This window comes from Mirounga leonina, unplaced genomic scaffold (assembly GCF_011800145.1).
Source record: "Mirounga leonina isolate KUSES-001 unplaced genomic scaffold, KU_Mleo_1.0 Mir_91, whole genome shotgun sequence".
Lineage (NCBI taxonomy): Eukaryota > Metazoa > Chordata > Mammalia > Carnivora > Phocidae > Mirounga > Mirounga leonina.
In genome coordinates, this window is record NW_023270839.1 from 7,754,297 (window position 1) to 7,779,257 (window position 24,961).

At 55.1% G+C, this 24,961-nt stretch overlaps 3 protein-coding genes across 7 annotated transcripts in view; 1 reads left to right on the forward strand and 2 right to left on the reverse strand.

Annotated features, from left to right (window-relative positions):
* Positions 1–1,365: 1,365 nt before the first annotated feature.
* Positions 1,366–11,361, reverse strand: MMP14 (matrix metallopeptidase 14). The gene is made up of 10 exons (XM_034994690.1): positions 10,998–11,361; positions 6,853–7,001; positions 6,480–6,602; positions 5,793–6,100; positions 5,135–5,296; positions 4,645–4,805; positions 4,329–4,467; positions 4,046–4,196; positions 3,451–3,566; positions 1,366–3,104 (listed from the first exon to the last, which is right to left on the reverse strand). The coding sequence occupies exons 1-10, from the start codon at positions 11,100–11,102 to the stop codon at positions 2,770–2,772; spliced, it is 1,749 nt and encodes a 582-aa protein (XP_034850581.1). The 5' UTR covers positions 11,103–11,361; the 3' UTR covers positions 1,366–2,769.
* Positions 11,362–12,896: 1,535 nt separating this feature from the next.
* On the reverse strand, positions 12,897–16,640 carry MRPL52 (mitochondrial ribosomal protein L52). Of its 2 annotated transcripts, none has more exons than XM_034994127.1 (5): positions 16,594–16,640; positions 16,414–16,471; positions 16,247–16,314; positions 13,830–13,894; positions 12,897–13,452 (listed from the first exon to the last, which is right to left on the reverse strand). In XM_034994127.1, the coding sequence occupies exons 1-5, from the start codon at positions 16,604–16,606 to the stop codon at positions 13,312–13,314; spliced, it is 345 nt and encodes a 114-aa protein (XP_034850018.1). In that variant the 5' UTR covers positions 16,607–16,640; the 3' UTR covers positions 12,897–13,311. The 2 variants fall into 2 exon arrangements, with proteins under 2 accessions (XP_034850018.1, XP_034850017.1); XM_034994126.1 differs by having other exon boundaries at positions 16,579–16,636.
* A 5,847-nt stretch (positions 16,641–22,487) lies between these two features.
* Positions 22,488–24,961, forward strand: part of SLC7A7 (solute carrier family 7 member 7) — a 33,588-nt gene continuing 31,114 nt past the window's right edge. The window contains exon 1 of one of the 4 annotated variants that reach the window (XM_034994755.1): positions 22,488–22,524. In XM_034994755.1, the coding sequence (XP_034850646.1) occupies positions 22,488–22,524 (37 nt within the window). Of the gene's footprint in view, positions 22,525–23,454; positions 23,611–24,961 lie in introns of those variants that run through there. The other 3 variants (XM_034994753.1, XM_034994754.1, XM_034994756.1) reach the window with 3 other exon arrangements.

The following is a 24,961-nucleotide window of genomic DNA, read 5'->3' on the forward strand; positions in this document are numbered from 1 at the left end:
CAAGACAACCCCTGACTTTCCCAGGCCAGCTTCCCTGGGTCACCATCCCCTCCGGTGAGGGTGGCAGGGAGGTGGTGTCCAAATCCACTGAGATACACAGGCTGTGCCAACAGCTGTTGGCAGGAGAGGTGGAGGAGGCCAGGCATAGGGTCAGGGTCCCTGGATGGCAGAGAGGTGGGGTACCCCTTCTGCCAAAGCAATCACACCAACCAGCCCTGAAGAGCAGTTGGATAGAACCACCGGCCTTAGGTGGGGCCAGCGCTCTTGGAGGAAGGCCGAGGAGGGGGCCTGGGCTGGAGCCCAGGGAGGGCTGGGCTAAGGCAGGAAGGGAAGGGGAGGAAGAAAGAGGGCTGCTCCCCTTCAGCTGAGCTGACTCAGCAACTGAGCTATTCCTCCCTCCAGGCTGGTTTCGGAGGAAGGGTGGGTCGACAGCCTGGGAACCCTGTCTGGGGCAGCAGTTTCGAAGAAACAAAGCCTTGTTATTCTTCCCTTCTGACCTGACCGTCTTGCCTCTCCTGGGCAATTGGGGTGAGATTCCTGTTTTGCCAGAGATAGGCTGCTCTTAATTGGCCACAGGCAACTGTCTGTCCTTCCTGGGTGTTCCTTCTGCCCCTGCAGCTGGAGCCCCCCAGGTCTAGAAGAGGCTTAGATGCGGAGGGCTTGGGGTCAAGGGCCTGCCTGAGGTCAAAGATGATCCTGGGAGTCCCCAGCAGCAGAAAGAGAGGTCTGAGGAAACGGAGGTTCTGTGGCCAGATCATGGGACAGGGTAATGCAATTTAGGAAGATTTTCCGAGTGGCCTCAGCTTGACCACTTCCTCTTGCCTTTGCAGCTCTGGGCCTCGAAGGTAACCCCTTAGCTGGGTTGGGAGAGAGTGGCTGGGCTCTGTGGACCACTTCCCTGCCTCCATGGAGTAGGTATGCCCTCCTTCCCAGCTATGGCCCTGAATCCCCATTGTCCACCAAGAATAAACATATTCCTTTATGAAAAATACCGAAACCCCACGTCACAGAAAACACCGGTTACAGGCATGCTTTCCATTCACCTCTCTGAGAGAAGGCAGCCACACAAAGAATGTGAAACACCATTTATTCTTTGTGGAAAGGTTGAACAAGGTCAAAAATGTCCTTAGAGGGCACTGACCCAGCCCCGCCCTGCAGGTTCCTGGGGTCGGATGCCTCTGCCCCCCCCACCCCCACCCTTCCCATGCCCCTTGTTAACAAAAAGGAACGATTTGAAGGGAATTCATATATAATAATTATAATAAAAATATACATTAAACAAAACAAAACAAAAAAAACCCAAACAAGACAAATTTAGCCGAACTGCCAGCACCGTTCACCCCCCATACCCCCCCACCCCCACACCCCCACCCTGACATTCCTCCCCTCTCCCTGCCCCCACAGGGTCTCACTCTCCCAAGTCCCCGGTACCATGACCACCTCTGGTGGCCAGAGGAGACTTTGAATGGGTGGGCTGGGTGGGGGAGAGGAGGCAGGACACCGGAAGGATGGGCTGAGGGGCAGGGGCATCAGAAAGTGAGGGGCTAACCTGACGAGACCCACCTAGGCACCTGCCCCCTCACTGAAGCCAGCTGAGGCTGCCGCCCCTGGTCGCCTCCCTAATTAGATGGCCACCCTCATGAAGGTCCCAAGTCACCAGTCCCTGGATGTGTATCCTCTCTGCTCCTTTCTCTGGGCTCCCCACCCTTCCCATACGTGTACTCTGGTTGGAGGAAGGGCACCAACGTGGAGTAGGTGTGCCTTTCTCCGGCCCTTCCTCAGAGCTCCGATAAAATATGCCCTCCCCTGGGTACACAGCCCACCTTGTGGTGTCCCTGCTGGCCTGGCCTGCCCGGCCCCCGGCCCTCCACTCCCACTGCACCTCCCCCAGTTAGCCTTTTGGTCCTGTCCTATCCCCCTGACTGCTCTGCCCCTTGGTCCCTATCCCAGCTGCCTGCATTTGAGCAAGAGTCTTTTTCTGTGGCCTTCAGGCTCACCCCCAGGGCTCCAGACAGTCTCTCTCCTTGCCCCCCACCCCCTTCCGGTAGCTGCAGCCCCTGGTTTCAGCTCCTCTAACCCTGACATCCCCAGCCAAGGCTGACATTTGCGGGGGTAGGACTGTCAAGGGTTTCTCCAGCTCCTTATGGCTCAGGCTCCTGGGGAAGTTCTTGGGGCCAGGCGGGGCAGAGGCAGATCTTTGCTGCGGAGGGGACTGACTCTGAGCTTTCCTCCCAAGGTCTTAGGGTGGCTGTGTGGCCCTCCCCAACCACCCCCCCAACCGCTCCTACTCTCTCAGGGTCGGTCTCCCCTCAACAAGATGAGATTCCTTTAAGCCAGAAAGAGTGGTAGGAGGTTGCCAATGGGGTGCACCCGGGGGCTTGTGGGGCTGGAGTGCCCAGAGCCTCCTGAGGTCAGAGTTCAGAGGTTAAAGTTACGTCAGGGAAAGGAAAAGGAGCAGATGACCCCATCTGACCTTTGCCAGCGAGGTCTGAGGGTCCTGCCTTCAAGTGCAGAGCCAAGACATTCAGATGGGGCTGGACACACACCAAGCTACAGAGGCCCCTGGGCGGACGGGGGACCCATGGAGGGAAGAAGCAATGCCAGGGCTGAGGCTGACAGAGGCGGTGGCGGGACAAAGAAGCAGGGAGGCGGGGGGCGGGGGGGGAGGGGGCCTGGGACAGGTGGGAGCAGCCCACCCACCACCACCTGCTGCCGCTGGCCGTCGGAGGCCAAGTCCTCGTGGTCGGAGTGGGCGGGCGGCAGTGGGGGTCAGACCTTGTCCAGCAGGGAGCGCTGGCAATACAGCAGTCGTTTCGGGGTCCCGTGGCGTCTGAAGAAGACGACGGCGAGCCCCACCGCCAGCACCAGGAGCAGCAGCAGCACGGGCAGAACCACGGCGGCCGCGCTCACCGCCCCGCTGCCCTCTTCGTCCACCTCGATGATGATCACCTCCGTCTCCTCCTCCGTCCCCTCGTCCGGCCGGCCGCCCGCCGCCGGGCAGCCCATCCAGTCCCGCAGGGCTGACTTGGGGTAGCCTGGCTCTACCTTCAGCTTCTGGTTGTTGAACTTCCAGTACTTGTTGCCCTTGTAGAAGTACGTGAAGACTGCCGGGGGCAGCAAGAAGGCGGCGGGGAAAAGCCACAGAGAGGGAAGAGCGGAAAGAAAATCTGTGAGTCGTGCGAGCCAGCTGAGTTCATCCCTCAGCCTCTGGGAACATCAGTGGCCTCAGCTGTAAACCGGGCTAGTTCTAGTACCAGGCTGGAAGGGCGCGGGGGCTTGGGGATCCGATGTGCGGAAAGCACTTTGCTCAGAGCCTGGCACAAGGCAAGGGTTCCGGCGTCCTCGTCAACACTGCTTTCCCGACCATACTGTCCTGTCCGGCTTGCCGCCCCTTCTCCCTTAGCCCGCTGTCCCCATCCTCCCCTCACGGACACCTCCCTCGCCCCTCACCTTCATCGCTGCCCATGAAGGACCCTCTGGGAGACTCAGGGATTCCTTCCCAGACCTTGATATTTTTGGGGTACTCGCTGTCCACTGCCCTGAGCTCCTCGTTGAAACGGTAGTACCTGGGGGAGAGGAGGGGAGGGGAAGCAGTCGGGCACTGGGCCTGTCCTCAGGGGGTAGCGGGGCCCAGGACTAAATTCACCAGTGAGCAAAGGGTGGCTACGGACAGGGCGCGGGACAGGGGTTTTGAGTAATGAGGGCCTGCAGCTGGAAGGGGCGGAAGGTGGGGGTGGATGGGAGGTCCCAGGCTGCAAGGAGCCGCCACTAGCCTTTAATGACAGTGCCTGGCAGCTGGGGTGGAGGCACGGTGCTGGGGGCAGGAGGCGCCAAATGACCAGGTCTGCAGTGGTGACCCGGTCACTTCCCACTCACTCGGCACCTAATGGAGGCTGTCTGTTGCCAGGCAACAGCAGAGGCTCAGGCAGCAACTAACTTGTCCAGGGAACCATCCCCGGGGTAGGTGGGTCTTTCTCCAGAATCGAGGGAATCTGGTGGTGGTGTCTGAGCGGGGAGGCCTGGGGCCAAGGGGCTGAGGTCTCACTTGTTTCCCCGGAAGAAGTAGGTCTTTCCATTGGGCATCCAGAAGAGAGCGGCATCAATTTTGTCAGTAGGCAGTCCTCGGCCCAGCTCCTTGATGTGCTTGGGGTAGCCAGGTTCCAGGGAAGCTTCGTCGAACACCCAGTGCTTGTCTCCTGCAGAGGAGAAAGGAGGGCAGGATCAGGGTTCCCCTGGGGCTCTCGGGTCTTCGGAGGAGATGAGTGGAACCCACTCCTCCCAGAAGACTCTTCCCATAGCCAGAGAACGCGGGCAGAATGCCTGGTTACCTTTGAAGAAGACAAACTTGCCATCTTTCCTCTCGTAGGCAGTGTTGATAGATGCAGGCAGGCCCCGCCAGAACTGTCCGATGGGCATGGGGTATCCATCCATCACTTGGTTATTCCTTACCCTCCAGAACCAGCGCTCCTAGAAGGCGTCGAGGTGGGGACAGTACATTCTGTCTTATAGCTAGTCCTCTGGCTTGGTCCCCAAAGCTTCCCACTGTCTCAGTTCTAGTTCTCAGTCCTCCTGTTGCTGTTTCCACCCAGCCTGCTGGGCTTAGAGCCCTCCCATCCCCCACAGCGGCCCCCTTCTTCCTCTCACCTTGAAGACAAACATCTCCCCTCGGAGCACAGCCACGGTGTCAAAGTTCCCGTCACAGATGTTGGGCCCATAGGTGGGGTTTTTGGGCTTATCGGGGACAGAGGGCCTGGAGGTCGTCCTGGGTTGAGGGGGCATCTTGGTGGGGGACCCTGACTGACTCCCTGGTGTAGAGAACATGAGAGGCACTTCAGACTTTGTGGCAGAGGGGGAGGACAGAACAGGCGTATGGGCAGACAATCCCCTTGGAAAGGTGTGGATGGCCCTTTGCAGGGAGGCTGAAGCAATCAGGTGGGAAAGGACAGGAAAGGTGGACTCAAAAGTGGGAGAAGAATAAAACATGTAGAAGAAATAATGTAAAAAAAAGAAAAAAGTGGGAGTGGGTGGTGGGTGGAGGCAGGGGGCAGACCGTAGGGCGTGGGGAAGGGAAGGGATGCAGAGGTCAGAGAGACCAGGAGGGGAGAAGGAGCAGATACGGGCATAGATTACTCACCGTAAAGTTGCTGGATGCCCCGGCGGTCGTCATCGGGCAGCACGAAGTTCTCTGTGTCCATCCACTGGTAAAAGGGCGCCATGATGGCCGAGGGATCATTGGAATGCTCAAGGCCCAGGGCATGGCCCAGCTCGTGCACAGCCACCAGAAAGATGTCATTCCCTGGAGTGATGGGGAGGATGATGAGGGCAGCCTGGGTCCCTTCCCTCAGACTCCCTGCTTTCCCACCAGAGGCTTCGTTTTCACACCTGAGCCTGCTTGTCATGTTTTCCACCCCAAAAGCCACAAAGCCAGTCAGCAATCTATTCTGGTTGGAGGTGAGAGGGTGCTCTGGGGCCAGATACCAATCCCAGGAAGGCGTGTATTAAGGGAAGTTGAGGTCCCATCTGGGCCCCAGGTTCTCCCAGGAGCTAGAGGTGACATTTGCCCAGAGAAGTGGGAAGTCTTTGACTGGGAAGTCAATTATTGGGTGACAAAGGGACCAGATATAAGTGGAGCAAAGTAAGAATCCTGCTTTCACTGGAAGTCAGACTAGGAGATCTTTGTAGCCCAGAGACTTGGGGGTTTGAGGTTTGGGGAGGAGGCAGGAGAACCGCCCCCACTACAAATGGTACTGACACTCCCCAAAATAAATGAGTCCCAGGGCTACTTCGCTCACCATTCAGATCCTCATTCCTGACAGTCCAGGGCTCGGCAGAGTCAAAGTGGGTGTCCCCTCCGATGTTGGGGCCCGGGAAATAGGCATGGGCCAGGAAGCCACCCTCGCCATCAAAAGGTGTGCTGTCACCATGGAAACCCTCAGCGAAGAAGATCATGATGTCTGCCTGCTTCTCATGGCCCTCTCGGATATAGGCATAGGGCACCTCTCGGAAACGAAGTGGTGTGGCGCTCTCCCACACACGGAATGCCTTGCGAATGGCCTCGAATGTGGCATACTCGCCCACCTTGGGGGTGTAATTCTGGATGCTGAGGTCCAGCCACATGGGGAGAGGATGGGAGTGTGTTAGGATCACAACCGATACAATTCTCCTTCTCTGTACTTTCCCAGGCCTGACTGAACCGCCCAGCCACCTTTGCTGCCTGGCTCTTCCTGCTGCCTCGTGCGGGATGCCTCTGCCCCAAGAACTGAGGGCTCAGGGGCCCCCCAGGCTTTGGCTTTCTGGCCCTGGGGTGCACCCCCCACAGGCTGCACCTTCCTGCAGGATTACAGCCCCATTCCTCCCCACTCCCAAGGATGCTTCACAGGGATCGAGGTGAGTAGGACAGGAGGCCTCTGAGTCTGTTAGCACAGCTGATAGGGAGGGTGACCCTGATGTGAGAAAGGCAACTTGCCTGCTGGACTCACCAGAAAGTGATCTCATTATGCTGCCATTTGAGGCCCTGGATGGCATAGCGCTTCCTTCGAACATTGGCCTTGATCTCAGCCCCGAACTTATCGGGAACACCACAACGGGGACGCCTCATGGCCCTAGGCAGTGAGGACTGTGGTCAGGGCAGCATATTCAAGAGAAAGGTCTTCAGAGGAGAGGGGAAGTGCCTGGCCTCGGAAGGGCCAAGGTTACGGGGTCAGGGTGAATAGGAGAGGGTGGGGACCAGCGTCTGACCAGCGTGTGGGGTTGGGGGAGGGGGCAGGGGGCAGGCGCGCAGGTAGCAATGTCCCTGTGCTCAGTGTTGTCGCTGGGTGCCATGCAGGATTCCTGCCAGGGTCTAGCACTTACTTCATGGTGTCTGCATCAGCCTTGCCCGTCACGCGCAGACCATAGAACTTCTGCATGGCAGCGATGGCAGCTGAGAAGGACTGGGGGGAGCGCTGTGTGTGCGTGCGCAGATCCCCGGGGGGCAGATAGCCATACTGCTGCAGCCAGGCCTGCAGGGAGAGGAGTGTGGCTTCGAGCATCTCCACTTGGCCCGAGGGGAGCCTCGGCCTCCCCCTGGTATCTGGCATGCACCCTTGGCTTAGGAGGAAAGGGCAACGAGCTCCCAGCCTGGCTCTGGCAGTGGGGCTGGAGGAGTTCCCAGGTTGGACCTGAACTCTGGCCCAGGCCCCAGTATGACTTGTCCTCTCGGGGCTGTGGGCTCAAACAGGGGTGGGGAGCCACGGCTCTGGACTTTGGCTGTAACTCTTGAGAATGGGAGCCCAGAGGGCTTAACTGAGTCCTAGGATGTCTTCTCAGAGCTGAGATTCCTTCCAGTACTTTCCTCCTCTGTGTCAGTGTTCTTGTAAATATAGCATGTCCTACCTGCGAGTGGGTTGTTCTCATGATGGGTGGAGGCAGGGAGGCTGAGGGGGCTCTCTTTTGGTCCTGGTATGAGACCCTCTTGGGACAGGGATGCCATGCCTCCAGGACCCTCACAGCTGATATCTTTTTAGAAAGGAGAGTGCGGAACAGGAGCTAGGGCTGAGGCTGGCTGCTGAGACCGGAAGCTGGGACCTTTGGAGGTGGTGGGGGTGTGATCCAGCCACAGAGCTAGGATCCTGCCTCTGTCTGTATCCAAGCGCCTGACCTAGGGCTTGCGTCCTAAAGGCCCATTTGAGGTTCTCAGTAGAGGGAGTGGGAGATGGGGGTAGTGGTAGAGACTCGGTGACAGTATTGTACTTGAGGTATGTTGTGAATTGTTCATAATATAAAGGCTGGCATATTGCCTTAACATAAAGTTAGGTTTTCAGTATTTGATTGAAAGGCACATAGAATACGGCCTTTATTGCAAGAACAATGGAGTATTTTCCTAAAGCCTGAAAAGTAAAATGAGCCAAGTTATATATGGAATATGAAGATACTCGGATTCTCCAGTGGAGATACTACTTTGGTCCCTGCTCCAGCTTCGCCTTCCTCAGGAGTTCAGAGGGGGCCTGCGGGTTGCCTAGGATGGAAGCTCGGAGCGTAGAGGCCGCCGCTGGGTGCCACAACCCCTATCCCAGGTCGTCAGGATGGATCTTCCCGAGGCCCTTCACCTCTAGGCCCAGGCCCTGGGGGCGGAGCAGTGCTCCTGCACTGGGGCTGGGGGTGATTCAGGAGCAGCTGACCGGGGACATGTGCCCGCGAGGACAAGAATTGCAACAGGGTTCTGGGAAGTGATCCCCCAAGGCTGATGGGAGTTAGGGCCCGAGATGTAAACAACCCAGCCTTTCCCCAGCCGACGGGCCTGGCCAGAACAACCTTAGCACTCCCCGCCTCTGAGAGCGCCTCCTCAGGGGTAGAGGAGGGAGCCAAGCTTAACCTCTGGCAGACCACGTGGGAGCAGAGCGGGGTGCTGCCTACCTGGCTGCTGTCCGCAGGCGCTGCAGACGTGCCCTGACCTGTGCTGGCTGATGCCACAGCCAGTGGCCTGGGAGTACTTGGGCACGCGGGAAACCCCCTTTGCCCTTAGCCTCACCTGTGGGGCACACACCCCGCAGGCCCATGACCCCTGGTCGGGGAGCGGCTGCTTCAGCTTTGGAGAAGGATGGGAGTGGCCTACTCCTGGAGCTGGAAGTCAGGAGGACTTAAGTCAGGCCCCCTCAACCCTCGGGGAACGAAACTGAGGGGAATTCTCTGAGGGTAGAATGACAGAATGGAGGGTGGCAGAGACGTGGGGAGATCCACATCCAGGAGCCCTGGGATAAATCCCTCTCCCTGATGAGTCTTTCAAGAAAGTAGGCAGGTCTAAATATTCACACCCACAACGTCCACCCCATATACAAAAGAGAAAAATGGAGCCTTGTGAGAATCAGAGATCTCGGAGTCTGAGCGAGACTTAGGCAAGAAAGGGACTTCCCTGCAGTCAAGAGAGCCTCGAGGCCTGGAAAGGAAGTGCCCCCATCCCTCTCCTCCCAGGCCTAGGCTCTGAGCAAAGCAAGAACCACAGAGAAGACTAGGAGGTGAGGTAGGAACCACAGAAGAGAGGACTCTTGTGTCTGCGGCTGGGTGGGGGGGAAGGGCCAAGTGCCAGACAGGCCTCGGGAGGAGAGGGCTGTCCTGGAGCTGGTGCAGGACTCTGGAGGCCTGGTGGGAGGGACCCGGCTGCCTGAGGCCTGGCTACCCCAGCTCACCCTCTAGATTGGCCTGGAGAGGGAGCAACTATGTTAGGTCAAAAAACTCAGTTGGCTGGCTTTGTCTTGGAAAACTGAGTGGTCTGGAGGTATTCCCTTAGGGGAGAAGTCCAGAGAACCCCTCCCACCTCTGGCCTAGGAGTCCCGGAGAAGGTGGGTGGGTTGGGGGAAACTTTGGCAAACTCCAGCAGGCCCTGGATGGGAGCCTCTGGGCCTGTTCCTCCCTCCTTCTGCCTCCCACCCCTCCGTAGCCCAGAAGCAAATGGTGGTTCTGGCACTGGGACTGCCCATGACCCACTTAAAACAGGCCCAGGGCTGCCGCCCCTCCCCTAGGGGGCCTAGTGGGGCAGGGGAGGGAAGGCAGGGCAGGCAAAGTTGGCAGTGGGCAGCCCCCAGATGCCCAGGCTTCTTTTGTTAGGAGTTCTCCTTGCAGGCCTCCGATGAAGACTCCAGGCTCCAGGCAGGGGAGAGGATGCCCCCTCCTGCTGGACCGTGTCAGGCTTAGCCCCAGGGCAGATCTGCACTCTCCCTGGTCACCCCCACTCCTAGGGCCACGCTTTGCTTCTCAACCTCAGATCCCTTCGGGACAGAGAGAGTGTGTTCTTTCTGGAGATGTTTCCTCCGGGGGTGGGTCCAGGGCCAGGACCAAGAGGGAGGAAGCCAAGTCCAGATCCCTTCCCCCTTCTGGGGCCCTTCCCGGCCCCTCCCGACCGCACCCAGGCCCTGCCGGGCTGAGTGGGTTGGGATGGCCCAAAATAAGAAGCTGATCAAATTCGTCTCCCACCTTCACCCCAAAATAAGAGAGAGAGAGTGAGAAAGAGAGGAAAAACCTCCCCAGACAACTCCCACGCGGCTTCCTCCCGGGCCGGTGGGACAGCGTCGGGGAATGGGTTGGGGGGGCGACCGAGGCAGTCGAGACACGTGCGGGTGCCCTGGGCCCGGCCCTCTCCCCACTCCCCAGTGCGATGCCCTCAGTCTCCCTGCAATTACCACAGAAAAGCCATTAAGAAAAGCAACTAGAAGAGCCTAAAGGCGCCGCTGCGGGGGTGGTGGTGGTGGTGGTGGTGGTGGTGGTGAGGGGGGGCAGAGGGAGGAGGCGGCCTCCGGGCGAACCCCCGGCTCACAAGGAGAGCTTTGTGTGTCCGGAGAGGCGGCCAGGGCGCCAGCTCCGCGACCTTCGACGCCAGGGCTCCGGGCCGCGACACAGAGGGGTCGGCGCGGAGAGGCGGGGTGGGCTGGGGGCCGGGGCGGCTCGGCCGTCCAGCCCCGACCCCACCTGGCGGCGGCCGCATCCGCCCAGGGCCCGGACCGCCCGGGAGGCGCGCAGCGTGGGGGGCCCCGGAGCCGCGGCGCCGTCCCCCCGAGCCTTCCCCGGCCGGCGGGCGCGGGCGGGAGAGCGCTGGAGGGCTGGAAAGTTGAAGAAACAACGGACTCGCGCACAGGACAAGAAACCAGGGCAGAGCCGGGGCTGAGCGGAGTCCCAAGTATTTAGCAAGCTCCCTCCTGGTTCTGGAGCTGAGCTCAGAGCCCGGGGGACCGGGGAGGGTGCGGGTGGGCCCCAGCTGTAAAGCTCTTCCCAGGAAAGGACTGGGAAAGCAAGTCGGCGGCGGCGGCGGCGGCGGGCGGGAGGGGGGCTGGCAGGGGGAGGCAGAAGTTGGATCGACTTGGAAGTTTGGAGCTGAGGAGGGAAAGGAAAGGGAGGGGGTTGCTGCGGGCTGGAGCGGCCGAGACCCCGAGCGCCCTGCTCTCCAAAGAGGGGGCTGTCCCCTTGGAGACCCCCGGCTCGCCTCCCCGGCGGGCGCGACTGCCGGCAGGGCCGGGGAGCTCACTTACTTCGGGGCTGAAGCTGCTTTGGGCCGAGCTGAGGGAGGCGAACGCGGTGGCGAGCGTGAGCAGGGGGAGCAGCAGACCGCCGGTGGGCCGTGGGGCAGGAGACATGGTCCGCGACCGTCCCGGCAGCCAGCCGTGCGGGCTCCGCGGCGGGGGCCCAAGCCCTGGGGTCGCGCCGCCACTCCCTTGGGGCGCCTTTGTCTTCGGTGGGCACTGAATTTGGATTCCTCGAGCGCTGTCCGCTTGGAGATGAGGGGATTGTTCTTGAAAGCGCCTGTTTGCTCGTCCCCTCTTTCCCGTTTTTTGATCTTTCTTCTGCTTAGTCTGCGAACTGCATCGCGAGCCCTCTCTCACTCCTCTGGTCCCTCCCTTCTCCTACAGCCTCTCCGCCCCCGCGCCAATGCCCTCCTTTCCCGTGCGGACGTGGTTGTTTCAGCCTGAATCCAATTACAGCCAAGAGCCGGGTAAAAAAAACCCCAAAGTTGCCTTTCTGTGGTGGAGGCTGCCATCTGCAGGGATTGAGGCCACAGCTAAGGACGGGGGTCTGGGGTGGGTGGGGGGGACCCAGGGGATGGGATGTGGGAGATTTTCTCCCCCTAAGCATATTTTAGGTGGCCTTGATTCTTCTGGTATTCAGCGTTTGTTTCACCTCAGAGTGGAAGTACTGGGAGGCTCAGCGGCTCGGGCAGATAAGTTCAGAGTCTGGGATGCTGCTGGTAGGGGTCTTCCATGTCCACCACACCTGGGTTGGAGATTGTCTGCTGGGACCTGTGGCTCCACCAAATTGAAACTATGCCCCTTGTTCTGGACAACCACCTCCATCCCTCTCCTGCTCAAAACCTGCAACAGTAACAAAACCCAACTACCCATCAATCAGCTCCACAACCACGCTGGTCCCATCCTTGTGGAAAAGACAAATGCACTCCCTTAATTATCATCATTTGCAATCTGGCTGCTCCTTAAACTGGCTGGGGAGGAAGGAGGTGCAAGGCCATGGAATGTGGGGAAAGGCAAATCAAGTTCAGGGAAACTGTTAGACAAGAGAGATTGGGAGTTCAGACTTTGGGGTTTAGTTTCCCCTCCACAGTGGAAAAAGGCAATTCCTTGAGGTAGTAAAATCTTCAGGGACTGCCTAAACAAGAGAACAAAAGGTGGAGATATGCAGGGCAGGGGGAGAACCAGGGCAGGGGGAGGGAGAGCTAAAGCTGACAGTGGGGAAGAGAGACAGATAAGAGGCTGGGAGCTAGATCTGGAAAAGCAGCCCAAAAGAAGCAGGAAAAGTGTGGGAGACAGAAAACTCGACCATCAGCGAAATCTAAGATCCCAGAATTGCATTGGTCAGCGAGAGAGGAAGGAGGTAGTGGGGGTAAGAAGGGAGGGAAAGAAAGCAAGGGAAGGCATAAAGGAGGCTGGACAGAATTTAGGTCAGGTGGGAAGCTCCAGCAATACTAGAGATCCAGGAACTATTACAAGTTTGTGGCAGGAAAATGGAAAGAAAGCCCAGTGCTCTATATTGCAATGGGAGCAGAGGCCCTTTTCTCCCAGAATCCATGATCAATAATGGGAAAGGTTTCCCTGGGTCCTGGGCAGCTTCCGGGTTTGTGGGCGATATATGATGGATATTGGGTACCCATGCCACAGTGACCGATTGGGGGCTGAGCCCCTCCAGGGCTCCCCTACACAAATTGGGGTTGAGAGGTACAGGCCTCTCTCTGACCAGGCTCTGGAATTCAGCCAGAACAACAGAAACCTCAGGATCCAACTCTTCAGCAGACACGCAACACCCAAGTCTGGTTCTTCCCATGTCAGCCTTCCCCGCGGGGGTATCCTCTTGGGCCCTGTATCTGAAGTTTAGGGAAACTGACACCAGTTGCTTGCCAAGAAATGGACCTCAGCCGGAAAGCCTTTTCCATCAAAACATTTATTAAATGAGTAACTGCATTCAGCCTGAGCTGTGTACGAGCTGTTAAAGGCTTGAGTGCCTGGCTAAAACCAGGGGAGCTGCTACCCCTTTTCCATGTTCGCAGAGCAGCTACTGTTCATAGTTGGGCCAGTCCTATGGCCTGCAAAGGGGGTAAGTATCCCAGAGCAGGATTCCACTGAACTGGAATGGGGCCAGGGATGAGGGCACTAGGCCAACTCCTCCAGGCAGTGATCTGACAGGCGGTTCTTCCCAGTGTCCAAGCTCTTGTGCTCTGAAGATAGGTGGGCAACGTGAAGGCTCTCTCTCCTGGCTGGGATGAGGCATGGAGGTGATAGAGAAGAAAACCAGAGAGAGGCTGGGAAAGGGAGACAGGAACTGCTTTTATGGACTTGGTCATGGGTTCTGCAGGAGAGCCCCTTTGGGTTTAAGAGCATTTTTCTGCTTCCTTTCTTCTTCCTGCAACTTCTCCTGCTGCCTAAGCTGCCATGCCTGTAATCCAGCATCCATTTCCTGTGACAGCAGTACAACTCGTCTCTGAAACAGACAGGAAAACAGGGTGGATAACATCTGGGGCTTGAGCTCTGCACCATATATCCTTTCACTCACAGATCAAAGCCAGAGGTTTCAGCTGGAAAATGACACTGCTGACTGGGGAAGGGGACCGGGTCCTGGGATGGGAAGCAGGAGGAGGCAAAATGCAGGGCAGAACAGCTACTACTCGTTCCGGCCCTGGGAGTGCCCCACTCTCTTCCTCCCTTCTCGCAGTACCATAAAAACCTCTAGCTGTTAAAACGCTGGTGTAGAGGGTACGTGTGAGCTTAGGTGTCAGCACAGTTCAAGCCAAATTAAAATGTAAATTTTTCCCCTCCAAGTACACACAGGTTGCCCTGACTGGGGCTCTAGCCACTCACTGCAAACTTCTCCCTTTGGGCTTTTCTTCGAAGCTGGCCTTTCATCGGAGGTGCAGGGCGGCCATCTGTAGATGGAAGTGAAGAAAAAGACAGATATTAGAGATGGCTGGCAGCACCCTGTGAAGGCACTGGAATAGGAACAAGGGAAGAACCGGTCTCTAGTTCCTCTCTCCCATTTCACAGCTGTGGTGGCTTCGTTCTCCAAAAACCCATCCCTCAGTGTCAAGGGTAAGGTATGCCAAGAATAAGCTCTGAGGCATACTCCTAACTCTATTTCACTTACCCGTCGTTATCCTGGAATGGTCCTTTGCAGTGCTGAATCTCTTGTTTTATCTTCCCCCCGCCCCAAAGTTTTTATTTATTTGAGAGAGAGAGCATGCAGGAGGAGGGGCAGAGGGAGAGGGAGAAAATCTCAAGCAGACTCCCCACTGAGTGCAGAGCCTGACTTGGGGCTCAGTCTGGGACTTAATCTTAAGATCTCGACCTTGAGATCATGACCTAAACCAAAATCAAGAGTCTAATGCTTAACTGACTGAGCCACCCAGGCGCCCCTCTCCTGTTTTATCTTTAGAAACCCTCCACTCAGGCAATCTGATCACTGTTCTACTCATCATGAGTCTTTGCTAAATTCCATCTCACTCCTCAACGAAATGCTCTCTTTTCCTTTCCTTTCAGCCCAGTTCTTGTCCTTAGGCCCCCCCCTAAAGCTCTATCTGCCCAGAAACCCTACTCTGACCTCTTCAACTCTGTTACCCCTCTCCTGAAAGAAGTGCCTATTGGGGCACCTGGGTGGCTCAGTAAGCATCTGCCTTAGGCTCACAATCCTGGAGTCCCTGGATGGAGCTCACTGCATCAGCCTCCCTGCTCAGCAGGAAGTCTGCTTTTCCCTCTCCCTCTGCCCCTCCCCCTGCTTGTGGTCTCTGTGGCTCTCTTTCTCTCAAATAAATAAATAAAATCTTTTAAAAAAAGTGCCTACCAATGATTTAATATTCATCTATTTGCCTTGGGATATTTGTTGTACTATTGTTTTTTTGCTTCATTTGGCCATCTCAAATTCTTTTGGAAAGGGGTAGAGCAATGAAGTATTATTTTTTAAGATTTTATTTACTTGAGAGACAGCACACCTGCGGGAGACAGCACGAGTGGGGGGAGGGTCAGAGGGAGAAGCAGACTCCTGCTGAGCAGGGAGCTCAATCCAAGGACCCCGAGATCATGACCTGAGCCAAAGGCAGACGCTTAACCGGTTGAACCACCCAGGCACCCCTATTATTTAATTTTTAAAATGTCCATGCTGTTTTCTCAGCTAGACTTTCACAGACTATGTCCCTAGGTTTCCCTGTAGTACAGTGTAAGCACATAAGCACATCCTACAAATTCCAGAAATACCTGCTGGCTTGGTGAAAAATGCAGGACCTGACCTGAAGTCGATTACAATGAAGATGAAGAAAAAGGACACTTACTTTCTACAAAATAAGAAACAGTGAAAACTTTGCCCAAAAGTTTTGTGGAAACTGAGAGATACAATTAAGTAACATGTCCAAGACCACAATGTCAGCAAGTACAGAAGCCTGAATTAAGAATCAATTCCAGAGTCTTTCCAATCTTCCATACTACTTTTAGGAGATGCTGGGTTTCCCGCAGTAAGTAACAAGTGGAAAAAATCTTTACCATCCTTCTGAGGATCATACTCCTATAGAATCCAATAGGGTATTAGTATCCAGGTCTCTGTCCTGTTGAAGGGGGCCTCGCCCCTACCCAGTTCTAGTCCTTGCTTTGCTATTACCTAGCTGTGTGATCACAGGAACTCTGAGGTCTCAATTTCCCCACCTGTAGACTGGAGTCCCACATTGGCAGTGGGGAGTGGCTTCGACTTTTCTAAGATCCCTCCCTTCTAGGGGTAATACCTATTTTTTCTTTCTTTCCTTTTCCCTCCTTTTTTAAATCCCCCCTAAGTAAAGAGAAGAAACTTTTCTGAAAGGAGCCCTCCATCCTCAATCCTCACCCTTCTAACCCCTCTCTCTGAGATGTTCACTTAGGCAGCCTTTCAAAGAGCTCTCTCTCCATCTGGTACCAAATTTTCAACAATGTACTCACCACACTGAACGGTGGGTCTTTCTAACTTTTTAAAAACCGTCCCACCACGAGAAACGTAAAAATCTTGTCACTCCCTCCCCCGGGGCGCCCCCAAATAGAATTATCTTCTGCTCATCCCCACAAGATCCTGTCTAGCTTTACTTTCCATAGACCTAGTTTAATTTACAAAATAAATAACTGGGCTTCTTCCCCCAACTCCAAATATAAAGTTCAATACGTTGTCCACTAGACCCATCCCCACCTTGACCCCCTTCTCCCGCCGCCCTCCGTGCAGGGGCGTTCCCTGTGGGCGAAACTGAATCAACTGTCAGGTCAGCGCTCACCCGCGTAAGACCAGTCCGGGAGCTCGGTAAGGGGCCCGTAGCCGGAGGGGTTGGCAGCCAGGCCCTGCCTGGGTGGAGAAAAACAGTGCGGTGAGGATTCGGCCCTGCTTCTGGCTTCCCAGTACCCCCCCCAGTACCCCCCAGAGCCGCACTAGACCGGCACTCACTGGAGTCGCCACTGGCTGCCCGCCCGAGCCGCCGCGCTGCTGTGCAGCCTCCGGACACCTGCAGGGAAAACAGGGCAGAATTGGAGCAGAGGCCATGCAGTCAACTCAGGGGTCCTAGACTTGGCCCCGCGGACTCCCGAGCCCACCGACTCCACACCCACTTACTCAAAAGCAGAGTACCTATAGCTGCCATACTGAGGCCGCGGTGCCGGAAGTGGGCGTGGCCGCGGTGGCCACGCGCGACGCTGCAGGGGAAGTCGGAGGCCGCCATCTTGAATCTGGGATTCAATCACGGGCCCCGCCATCTTGGGGCATTGTACGGAAGAGAGGACAGGAGTGTGATCGGGGTTTTTGCGGGAGAGCGGTTGGTCTGCGTATGAATCGCTAGTAATGGTTACATCCTCCGTGGAAGTCGTGTCCTAGGCTGAACCATTTTGAACCGCTCCAGCCACCTCTGCGCAGCGGTGTCTAGTCCTTTGGAATTTATGCCATTATCTTAGAGGAGTATTTACTTCATTCTGCCTTCTTCTGCATCACTGTAACGTTTTTCCCAGCCTAATATTTCCCAGTCAAATCTAGAATGAATAAGAAAATTTGGGTTTCAGTCCTTGTTTATTCAACAAAATTGAAGAGCTTATATGTGACAAGCATTGTATTAGGTGCAGGGGATTCTGTGGAGAGCAAGGCAGACGTCATCACTCTTCTGATAAGAGCCCCGGGTCTAGAGAGAGAAGACAATAATTATCACACACATTGCGGTTAATAGTACCGCTGAGATTGTAGAGGAGCAGAGGGAGAAGGAGAAAGAATCCCAAGCAGACTCCGTGCTGAGTGAGGAGTCAGACACCGGTCTCAGTCTTCCAGCCCTGAGATTAGAACCAGAGCCGAAACCACGCTTAACCGACCGCACCACCCCGGGGCTTCAGGACAGTAAGATACTTCGAGAGAGACAACATTCACATAACTTTTATTACAGTATATTGTTATAACTTTTTCTTACTGTTGTTAATCGCTTGCTATGCCTAATTTATAAATTAAACTTTATCATAGGTATGTCTGTATAGGAAAAAAACATACATAGGGTTTGGTAGTATCCACGGTTTCAGACGTCCGCTGGGGTTCTTGGAAAGTATCCTCTGTGGATAAGATGGGACTACACTGTATTAGTACATAGTAAACACAGATCTGTGACTTCTTCCCTCTTTTTAAATCATTATTTGTCTTGGGGAATCCATTTATTCTTAATTTCTTCATGAAAAAAAAAAAAAACCCTTAATATATCACATTTCTGAAAACATTAAAGAATGGTAATGTAAGTGCAAATGCTTTATACATGGTGAAGCTCCTACAAAAGTGCCCATTACTCTGTGCTAGGCTAGACACTTAATATGGGGGCTGGGAGAAACTGAGGGAGTGGTGCAATGGCCTATCTGGAAGTTTATCATTTCCTTCTGCATGACTGGGAAGTTTTTCCACAGGAGGTGGCTCGGGGCTGTTGCTTTGAAAGAGGGGAAGGGTGGATCCTGGTTTAAGAAGTAAAAGCAGCTGTTTCAATAACAATAAGAATGGTATAGGCTAGGGCTGAACCAGAAGAAAGGATGGGAACAAAAGAACCTGGGCTATAAGCCAAAAGATGGATCCCCAAAACTAAGCAAGGGCAATTAGACAATAAAGAACTATCGCCATCTTACATTCATACACTTCATTTTCACTTATGGAAACACTTCTATATAGGTGATTTCACATGATTTTCATAATAAACTGTAAAGTAGATAAGACAGTCCAGGAAACAATCATTGTACAGATGGCTTGTAGTTTTCAGAGATCAGGAAATTGAATCAAAACGTGGCTGTGGATTTATTGTTTTACAGTTGCAATAATGATTGAATGCCACTTTCCCAGGCCTGGCTTCATATACCTTTGGCTGGTTCTGAGAAAGACAGCTGAGGTAGACAGCGCTTGGAATCCCATTTACATAGTTTACAGTTGGCAAGTCAAATAGTAGAAGGCAAGGGCTGGAAAAATAACCTTAGTGTCAACATTCAAGATTGACAGGAAAGATGACAAGCTGGTAGTACCACCAACCCTATATAAAGGGATTGAACCAGCAATACTCCTATCTTCCAGTAGCTCACACACTAGGGGGACACCATGGGTTTGCGAAATTATAAAAGAGGGCACACACATTAAGGTGAACAAATAATGTGAACAATATAAATTCCATAGGCAGAAATGAACACATTCAACACTTTATAGCTGTAGGAGTCAAGGAGCCAGAACTGGAGAACTTTGGGGGCAGGATGGGAAGTTTAATTGGGAAAACTGAGAAACCTGGGAGGGGAAAGGTCTTTGGAAGGAAGACAAGTTCAGCCTTTGACGTGGTTGGTGTGATGTGGACAGTCCGTGGGTTGTAAATAGCAGGAAATATGGGTTAGGGCTTTGAGAGCGAGAGAGAAAGAACATTAGTGCTGACAGCTGACATCAGCAGCATTCTCAGAGACCTCATGGAACACTGTCGTAGGGAAGGGGGTCTGGCAAGTGGACAGCACTCCTTAATGACTTCACTAGATTCAAGCCACAGGAAAGCGGCTTCATCATCCCAAACTAGATGTCTTTCAGACTCTTGACTTCATCTGGCAAAGGCTGGCGTTAAGAGCAATGAGAAGCATCAGGAATCTGAGCTTCATGTCTTTCCTCTCTTAAACTCCTTGGCCTCTCAAGGGCATCACAGCCTGTATTTGGTTTTAATATTTTGTTGTCCACTCATGTTTTGTCCAATATGTTTATTCAAATATCCTTCTGTATGGTCTGTACACAGTAACTTTTGTACAAGTGCACTGCTCTGAGAAATTAGGAGCATTTTATTTTTTATTTTTATTAAAAAATTAAAAACAAATTTAAATTACATAATCTCTATGCCCAGAGTGGGACTCAAACTCAGGACCCCGAGATCAAGAGTCACCGACTAAGCCAGCCAAGTGCTCCTGGGAAATTAGGTGCTTTTTAAACTGTTGAGATGAATAATAATGACATTGGAGAAAATGTCAGTGAAACTGACTCAGGGTGACCAATTCCACCTCATTTTGTAACTTGTTCTCCTTTTTGCATGCTTCTGACCAAACTGAAGTTTGAAGAGCAAACTATTTGGGAAGTATATTATTTTACATTCCTTCATTATCTTCCTCCTTAGGACAGCTCAACAATTAAATCACTGACACCCCATGCAAGAAGTGTGGGAGCTAAAGGCTAGCCCTCACACAATACATTGCTTTGCATATTATTTCCTTACCACATAATTGATGGTAACATATTCCCTTTCTTTTCCCATGGCTGCTACATCAGTTCGGGCTAAATTTTGTGTTAAATCACCCAGCTTCAAGATGGGTAAATTATGACCTCGGACTACACTTTTTTTTCTTGCCTGGCAGCTGGGAAGTCTCTCAGCTGTGTGCCTTTCCAAACCAGGCTGGTCTTGAAGGTGGGTGGCTCTTGTGAATCTCTGCAGAGTGACAATGCTGGCTTTAGAAAATGCCAAAGTTTGTGCAAAAGGTGTAAAAAAATCATAGTATTTACAAGTCATCTTTTTTTTTTTTTTTAAAGATTTTATTTATTTATTTGACAGAGAGAGACACAGGGAAGGAGGGAACACAAGCAGGGTGAGTGGGAGAGGGAGAAGCAGGCTTTCCGCAGAGCAGGGAGCCCGATGCGGGGCTCGATCCCAGGACCCTGGGATCATGACCTGAGCCGAAGGCAGACTCTTTTTTTTTTTTTTTTTTTAAGATTTTATTTATTTATTTGAGACAGAGAGAATGAGAGAGAGAGAGCGCATGAGACGGGGGAGGGTCAGAGGGAGAAGCAGACCCCCCGCCGAGCAGGGAGCCCGATGCGGGACTCGATCCCGGGACTCCAGGATCATGACCTGAGCCGAAAGCAGTCGCTTAACCAACTGAGTCACCCAGGCGCCCGAAGGCAGACTCTTAACCTACTGAGCCACCCAGGCGCCCCACAAGTCATCTTTAAGCCTTAAAACATGGTGAAAAAAGTGTTTCCAGAGCCCAGCAACTCCCTCTTTTGTTGGGTCCACGCTGACAGACTCTTCAGATGAAAGATGCTTTGGGGACTCCAACCTCTCTGGCACCCTAAGACAGGATATTTTTGGTTAAGTGCTGCCTCCTGGCGGCAGCTCTACTGCCCGTCACCTTCCCGGCCCGGTGGAGACTGCTTTCGTTAACTGGGGATCTCGGAGCTGATGCAACAGCTCCCCGAGGGGGCGGGGAGTTGAGACGCCCTTCCGAGAGACCCCTCCCCCGGCTCCCGGCGGGCGCCGCTCCCCTTCCCCTCCCCCTCCCCCACGGGGCTTTGCAGTCCGGAGTCATTCCCAAGTTTCAGTCGGGCGTCTCGGGGCTGGAGGCGGGGTTGCCTGGGTTTGGGGCTGTCGCGCGGACCCCCGTCGGGCCGCCAGCGCGAACAGCATTGGGGGGGGAAGAGGAAGCTGAGCGTTCCTGGGGAGGAGGGCGCGTCTAAGGGTATCCAATCTCACTTTCAGGCAGCGCAGCTGTGCCTGAGTGAGGAGAGGGCTGGGGAGCGCGTTGCGGGACCCCTGGGTTCTCGGACCCTGGCGCCCTTTGTCTACAGCCCCCACCCCCACCCCCAAGGCTTCCTGGAGCCCGGGGAGGGGCGGGGGCTGCTCGCCAGGTACAAGGAAAGAAGGGACCGGACGCCGGGTGGGGTGGGCTCCTGGTCCCCCAAGGCAGACCCCGGTTTGGCCTCCGCAGCCAGACCTGGATATCTGGGGCGACCGAGCTCTTAAGAGCGGCATTGAGGGCGGGCGGTGGCCGGGTCGGGATTTGGGAAGGCGAGGCCTCCGGGCTGCAGACTCGGAACCACCGGGGGTCAAGGGAAAGAGGATAATAAAGGGACCGGCGGGGGCTGGCGGGGCGGGGAGGAGGGGAGCGTGGGAGAAAGGGGCAAAGGTGAGGTCGGGCTGCCGCCGGGCGGGGGCGGAGGGGGTGGGGCCAGGGTCACCGCGAAGAGAAGAGCTGCGGGAGGGCGTCCGGGCAGAGGTCCCCTTAAGGGTGTGCGGTTCCCAACACTCTTGGACTCGCCGGCACGCTCGTGAACCTGAGCCCTCGCCTCCCTCTGCCTCGTCCGCCCTTTCGCCGCCGGGCGGCCGTCGCACCTTGCTCTCGCCGCACCCAGGCCGGTCACCTGAGCCGGGGCGGGGGACAGCAGCGGTCCCGGAGAGCGCGTGGGATGAGGGGCTTTTTGTGTTCCCGTTACTGAAACGAAAAGTTCACTTCAAACCATTCTAGGCCTCGCAGTCAAACTGAAAAGTACACCCTCCCTCTCCCTTCAACCCATTACTGTCAAAAAGAATAAATACTTCCAGATAACTCCTTGCTTAGTTTAGGAGCCAGACCAGCAGCCGGATAAGTGCGCCAGAAGGGCAAGTTCAAGGACGTTCCCAGAACCCAGGTTGCTGGGAAATCAGTCTAGGAGGAACAGCATTGTTTATTCATTCATTTATTCTTGCCTGTTTCTGTGTGCTCTGCCCTGGGGACACAGGGTGAAGAGCCAGCGCTCTGGTGGTGCTTGCATTCTAGTGAGGGAGGTGACAGCCAACAAGCAAATGCACTCTGGGTGGTGGTGCCCTTGCAAAGAAGTCCAGAACGGTGAATGGATGAAGAGGGAAGACGTTGCTCCTTCAGAGACTCCTCAGGGAAGGCCTCTGGTGGTGTGTCTAAGCACAGACCCGGATGGAGTGCGTGAAGGGATGAACAGTGTCGCCGCCCGGAAACGTTGCAGGCGGAGGCAACAGCAATTGCGAAAGCTCTGAGCCCAGAGTGGGTCTGTTGTGTGGCAAGAGCAAGGAGGCGGCCAGGGTGGCTTGAGTGGAGTGACAGTGCAGATGCCAATGCCAAGGGGGCCCTGTTAGGGCTGTCTTCCTAGGACTTCCCTCATGTACCACGTGGGCCTGACCCCTGAGGGGAATGAAGGGGCAGGCCAGCGGGGCAGTGGCCTGGGTATAAAAAGGCACTACGTGCTCCTTGGAGTAATTCAGACGTTCGGTGCCAATGAACTCCGATTTCCGTCTGGGTCTCCTGGTGAACGGTAAGTTGGCTCCCATCCACAGACAGAACCCTTGATGACTGCTTACCTGGGCTGTCTGTCTCTAGGATAATTTTGCAACACGCAGGTACAGGTATAAGTTGCAGGGTGCAGCCCTGAGATTGGCCAGTGGGTCGCTGTAGGGAGGCAGGAGTTACAGCTGGAAATCTGCGAATGCCCCATGCACTGTGAAGTGTCATCCCCACCCCGCCGGAGAGATTGACGCTCTTGTCCGCAATTTAAATGCTTCAATATGCCCACCGAGAAACGACTTCAGAAAGTTGCACGTAATGAAGTCATAGAATAAGCTCTCATTTTGAATAGGAAGAATGAGGCTTCCCGTTTTGATTCCAAGAAAATCGGTATTCCTCCACCTCTGCTAAGTCGACGTTCAACAGATATTTAAAGGATCCTGATTTGAAGGGGTGCCAACTCGTTAGCTTGCCCAGGGTGCCAGAGCTGGCTCTTACCTGGTGGCACGTGCATCCCCCGAACCAACTGGGGACCCGAGCTGTAAGTGGGCTTGTGCTGGGGCATCTGGCTGTTCCCGCACAAGTGGTCTTCCTTAGCATGTGTGGCCTGACACAGGGGCTGAGTTCCAGAGCCCTAATGACGGAGCCTACGCCCTCCACAGGACGAAGGATAGTATGTGAGTGGGAGATGAGTAGGAGACGGAATGAGGGGAACAGGCAAACAGGAGGGCACTGTCAGTCGCTGGGAGAGCTTAAGTGCTCTGTAAACGTAGGACAACAAGGAAGATCAGGGGCTGAGGTGGGGAACAGGAGGAGCTGAGACTGGGTGGAGAAGGTGCCTAGAGGCGGGCAGGCGACGAGGTCCTCTGGGTCTGACCAGGCAGTCCCAGCTCCAGCCCATCCCCTGGCCCCTCCCCGCTGCCGGCCAGAGTCACACATGTGTTTTCCTGTTTTCCATTTCGGTCCCCGTCACCCTCTGCCTTTTCTGCTCCTCGGAGTCAACAGCTGCTGCAGCTCGAGCCTTAGCCGGCTTCCCTTCCTAGCACCTTCCCCTCCCCTGCCCCACAGCGTGCTGGTAGCCCCTCCTCCTCGCACCTGCCCAAAGGTCACGGGACAGGTAAGAGGTGGGAGAGGAGGGACTATAAGGCGAGAGGGGAAGTGCAGGAGGAGGATGGAGTGAGCGTCCTGAAAACTGGCTCACTGGAGACCCAAGAGCCTGTTGTCTCGGTCCTGGCCCCGGCCCTCCCCAGGCAGAGCCCTCTGCCCAGAAACTTTGGCCCTACGCTAATGGGAGCCCTGGCCACAGGAGTAAACAATTTCTTGTTTCACTTTTTTTTTTTTTAAAGGGACTATCGGAGCCACAGTGGACTATAGAAAAACAAATGGAGAACTGGGGAGGGAGGAGCTGAGCTTCCAGCTTGGGGTGATGGGGGCATCCAGCTGAACCACAGTGTGTTTTCTGTTTCTGTTGTTAGGGGAGGCAGCACAGACCAGTTGGAGCTAGGAAGGCAGGACATGGGGTCTCTGGGAGAGAAACTATCTTCTCAACATTTAGCTCTTGAGCTTGACCGAGCAGCCAAGACCCTGAACTGTGGGCTGGTTCCTGGAGGAAGTATGCTTTGGCGTTGCCATTCATGGGTGGCTTTGGGGTCAGGGGCTTTACTGGCTGTTGTGCTGGGCATGGCACACTCGGGGCCCTGTGCCTGGGTTCTCTGAACCCCTGAATCTGAAACTTCACCCATAGGCTGCAAGATGAGTGTGTTGTCCTGGTACCTGCACCAGGTCCTCAGAGTTGAATGCACCTCAGGCAGGAAGAAGACGGGGTGCTGTGTATCAGGAACGCTGCTATCTCTTGGGGTTCCAGACTCTGCAAGGCTCTCCTGTAAAGCCTGGGGTGGGAGAGCCCTTGGGGAGAGGTCCTGCTGGTCCCAGGCTGCCTGAATGGTGGAGGCATTGCCTGAGAGCCGGAGTCTCTGGGAGGAACGTGAGCTGCTGGAGACGGTGCCTTCCTGCCCACAGCCGCTGGTGCTAAGCAGTGGTTGAGGAAGGAGGGGGCATCTTTTCTCTGGAGGGCAGCCTCCCCTGCCCAGTGTGCGCAGACTGAGAAGTAGGCTAGGGAGATTCCACTGACAGCACTTCCTGGGGGCGCCGCTAGGGTGTGCTGTCTGCCGGAGTGTGGGTTTCACCCCCGTGGGTTTCTGTCTCAAGAGTCCCTGATGAGGACTTCGCTTTTCCCCAGCCGGGGACTAAACCCTGCACACTTCTTCCCCACTCTCCCTCACGGGTTCCCCTTCCTTCGTCCGCCCTTCATTCCTTTCCTTTATGTTCCACCCACCCCTTGGTGCCAGTAAATGTGGTCTTAAAATGGCAGGCGGGGTGATGTATTTCCGTGTGTTTTTGTTTGCTAAGCAGTGGGCACCCTAGCAATAGCATCGCTGCCAAGAGGACTTGCGGTCGCCTCTCATCCC

Excerpts from the sequence above, each read along its gene's own strand:
- MMP14 (XM_034994690.1), bottom strand. The coding sequence starts at position 11,102 with ATGTCTCCTGCCCCACGGCCCACCGGCGGTCTGCTGCTCCCCCTGCTC. Across the intron at positions 6,603-6,852 it reads GCTGATGCAGACACCATGAA|GGCCATGAGGCGTCCCCGTT; the intron begins GTAAGTGCTAGA and ends CTCACTGCCTAG. Across the intron at positions 3,105-3,450 it reads CTTCATGGGCAGCGATGAAG|TCTTCACGTACTTCTACAAG; the intron begins GTGAGGGGCGAG and ends TGCCCCCGGCAG.
- MRPL52 (XM_034994126.1), bottom strand. The coding sequence starts at position 16,606 with ATGGCAGCTATAGGTACTCTGCTTTTGA. Across the intron at positions 13,895-16,246 it reads CCCGGACTGGTCTTACGCGG|ATGGCCGCCCTGCACCTCCG; the intron begins GTGAGCGCTGAC and ends TTCCATCTACAG. Across the intron at positions 13,453-13,829 it reads CCCAAAGGGAGAAGTTTGCA|AGACGAGTTGTACTGCTGTC; the intron begins GTGAGTGGCTAG and ends TGTCTGTTTCAG.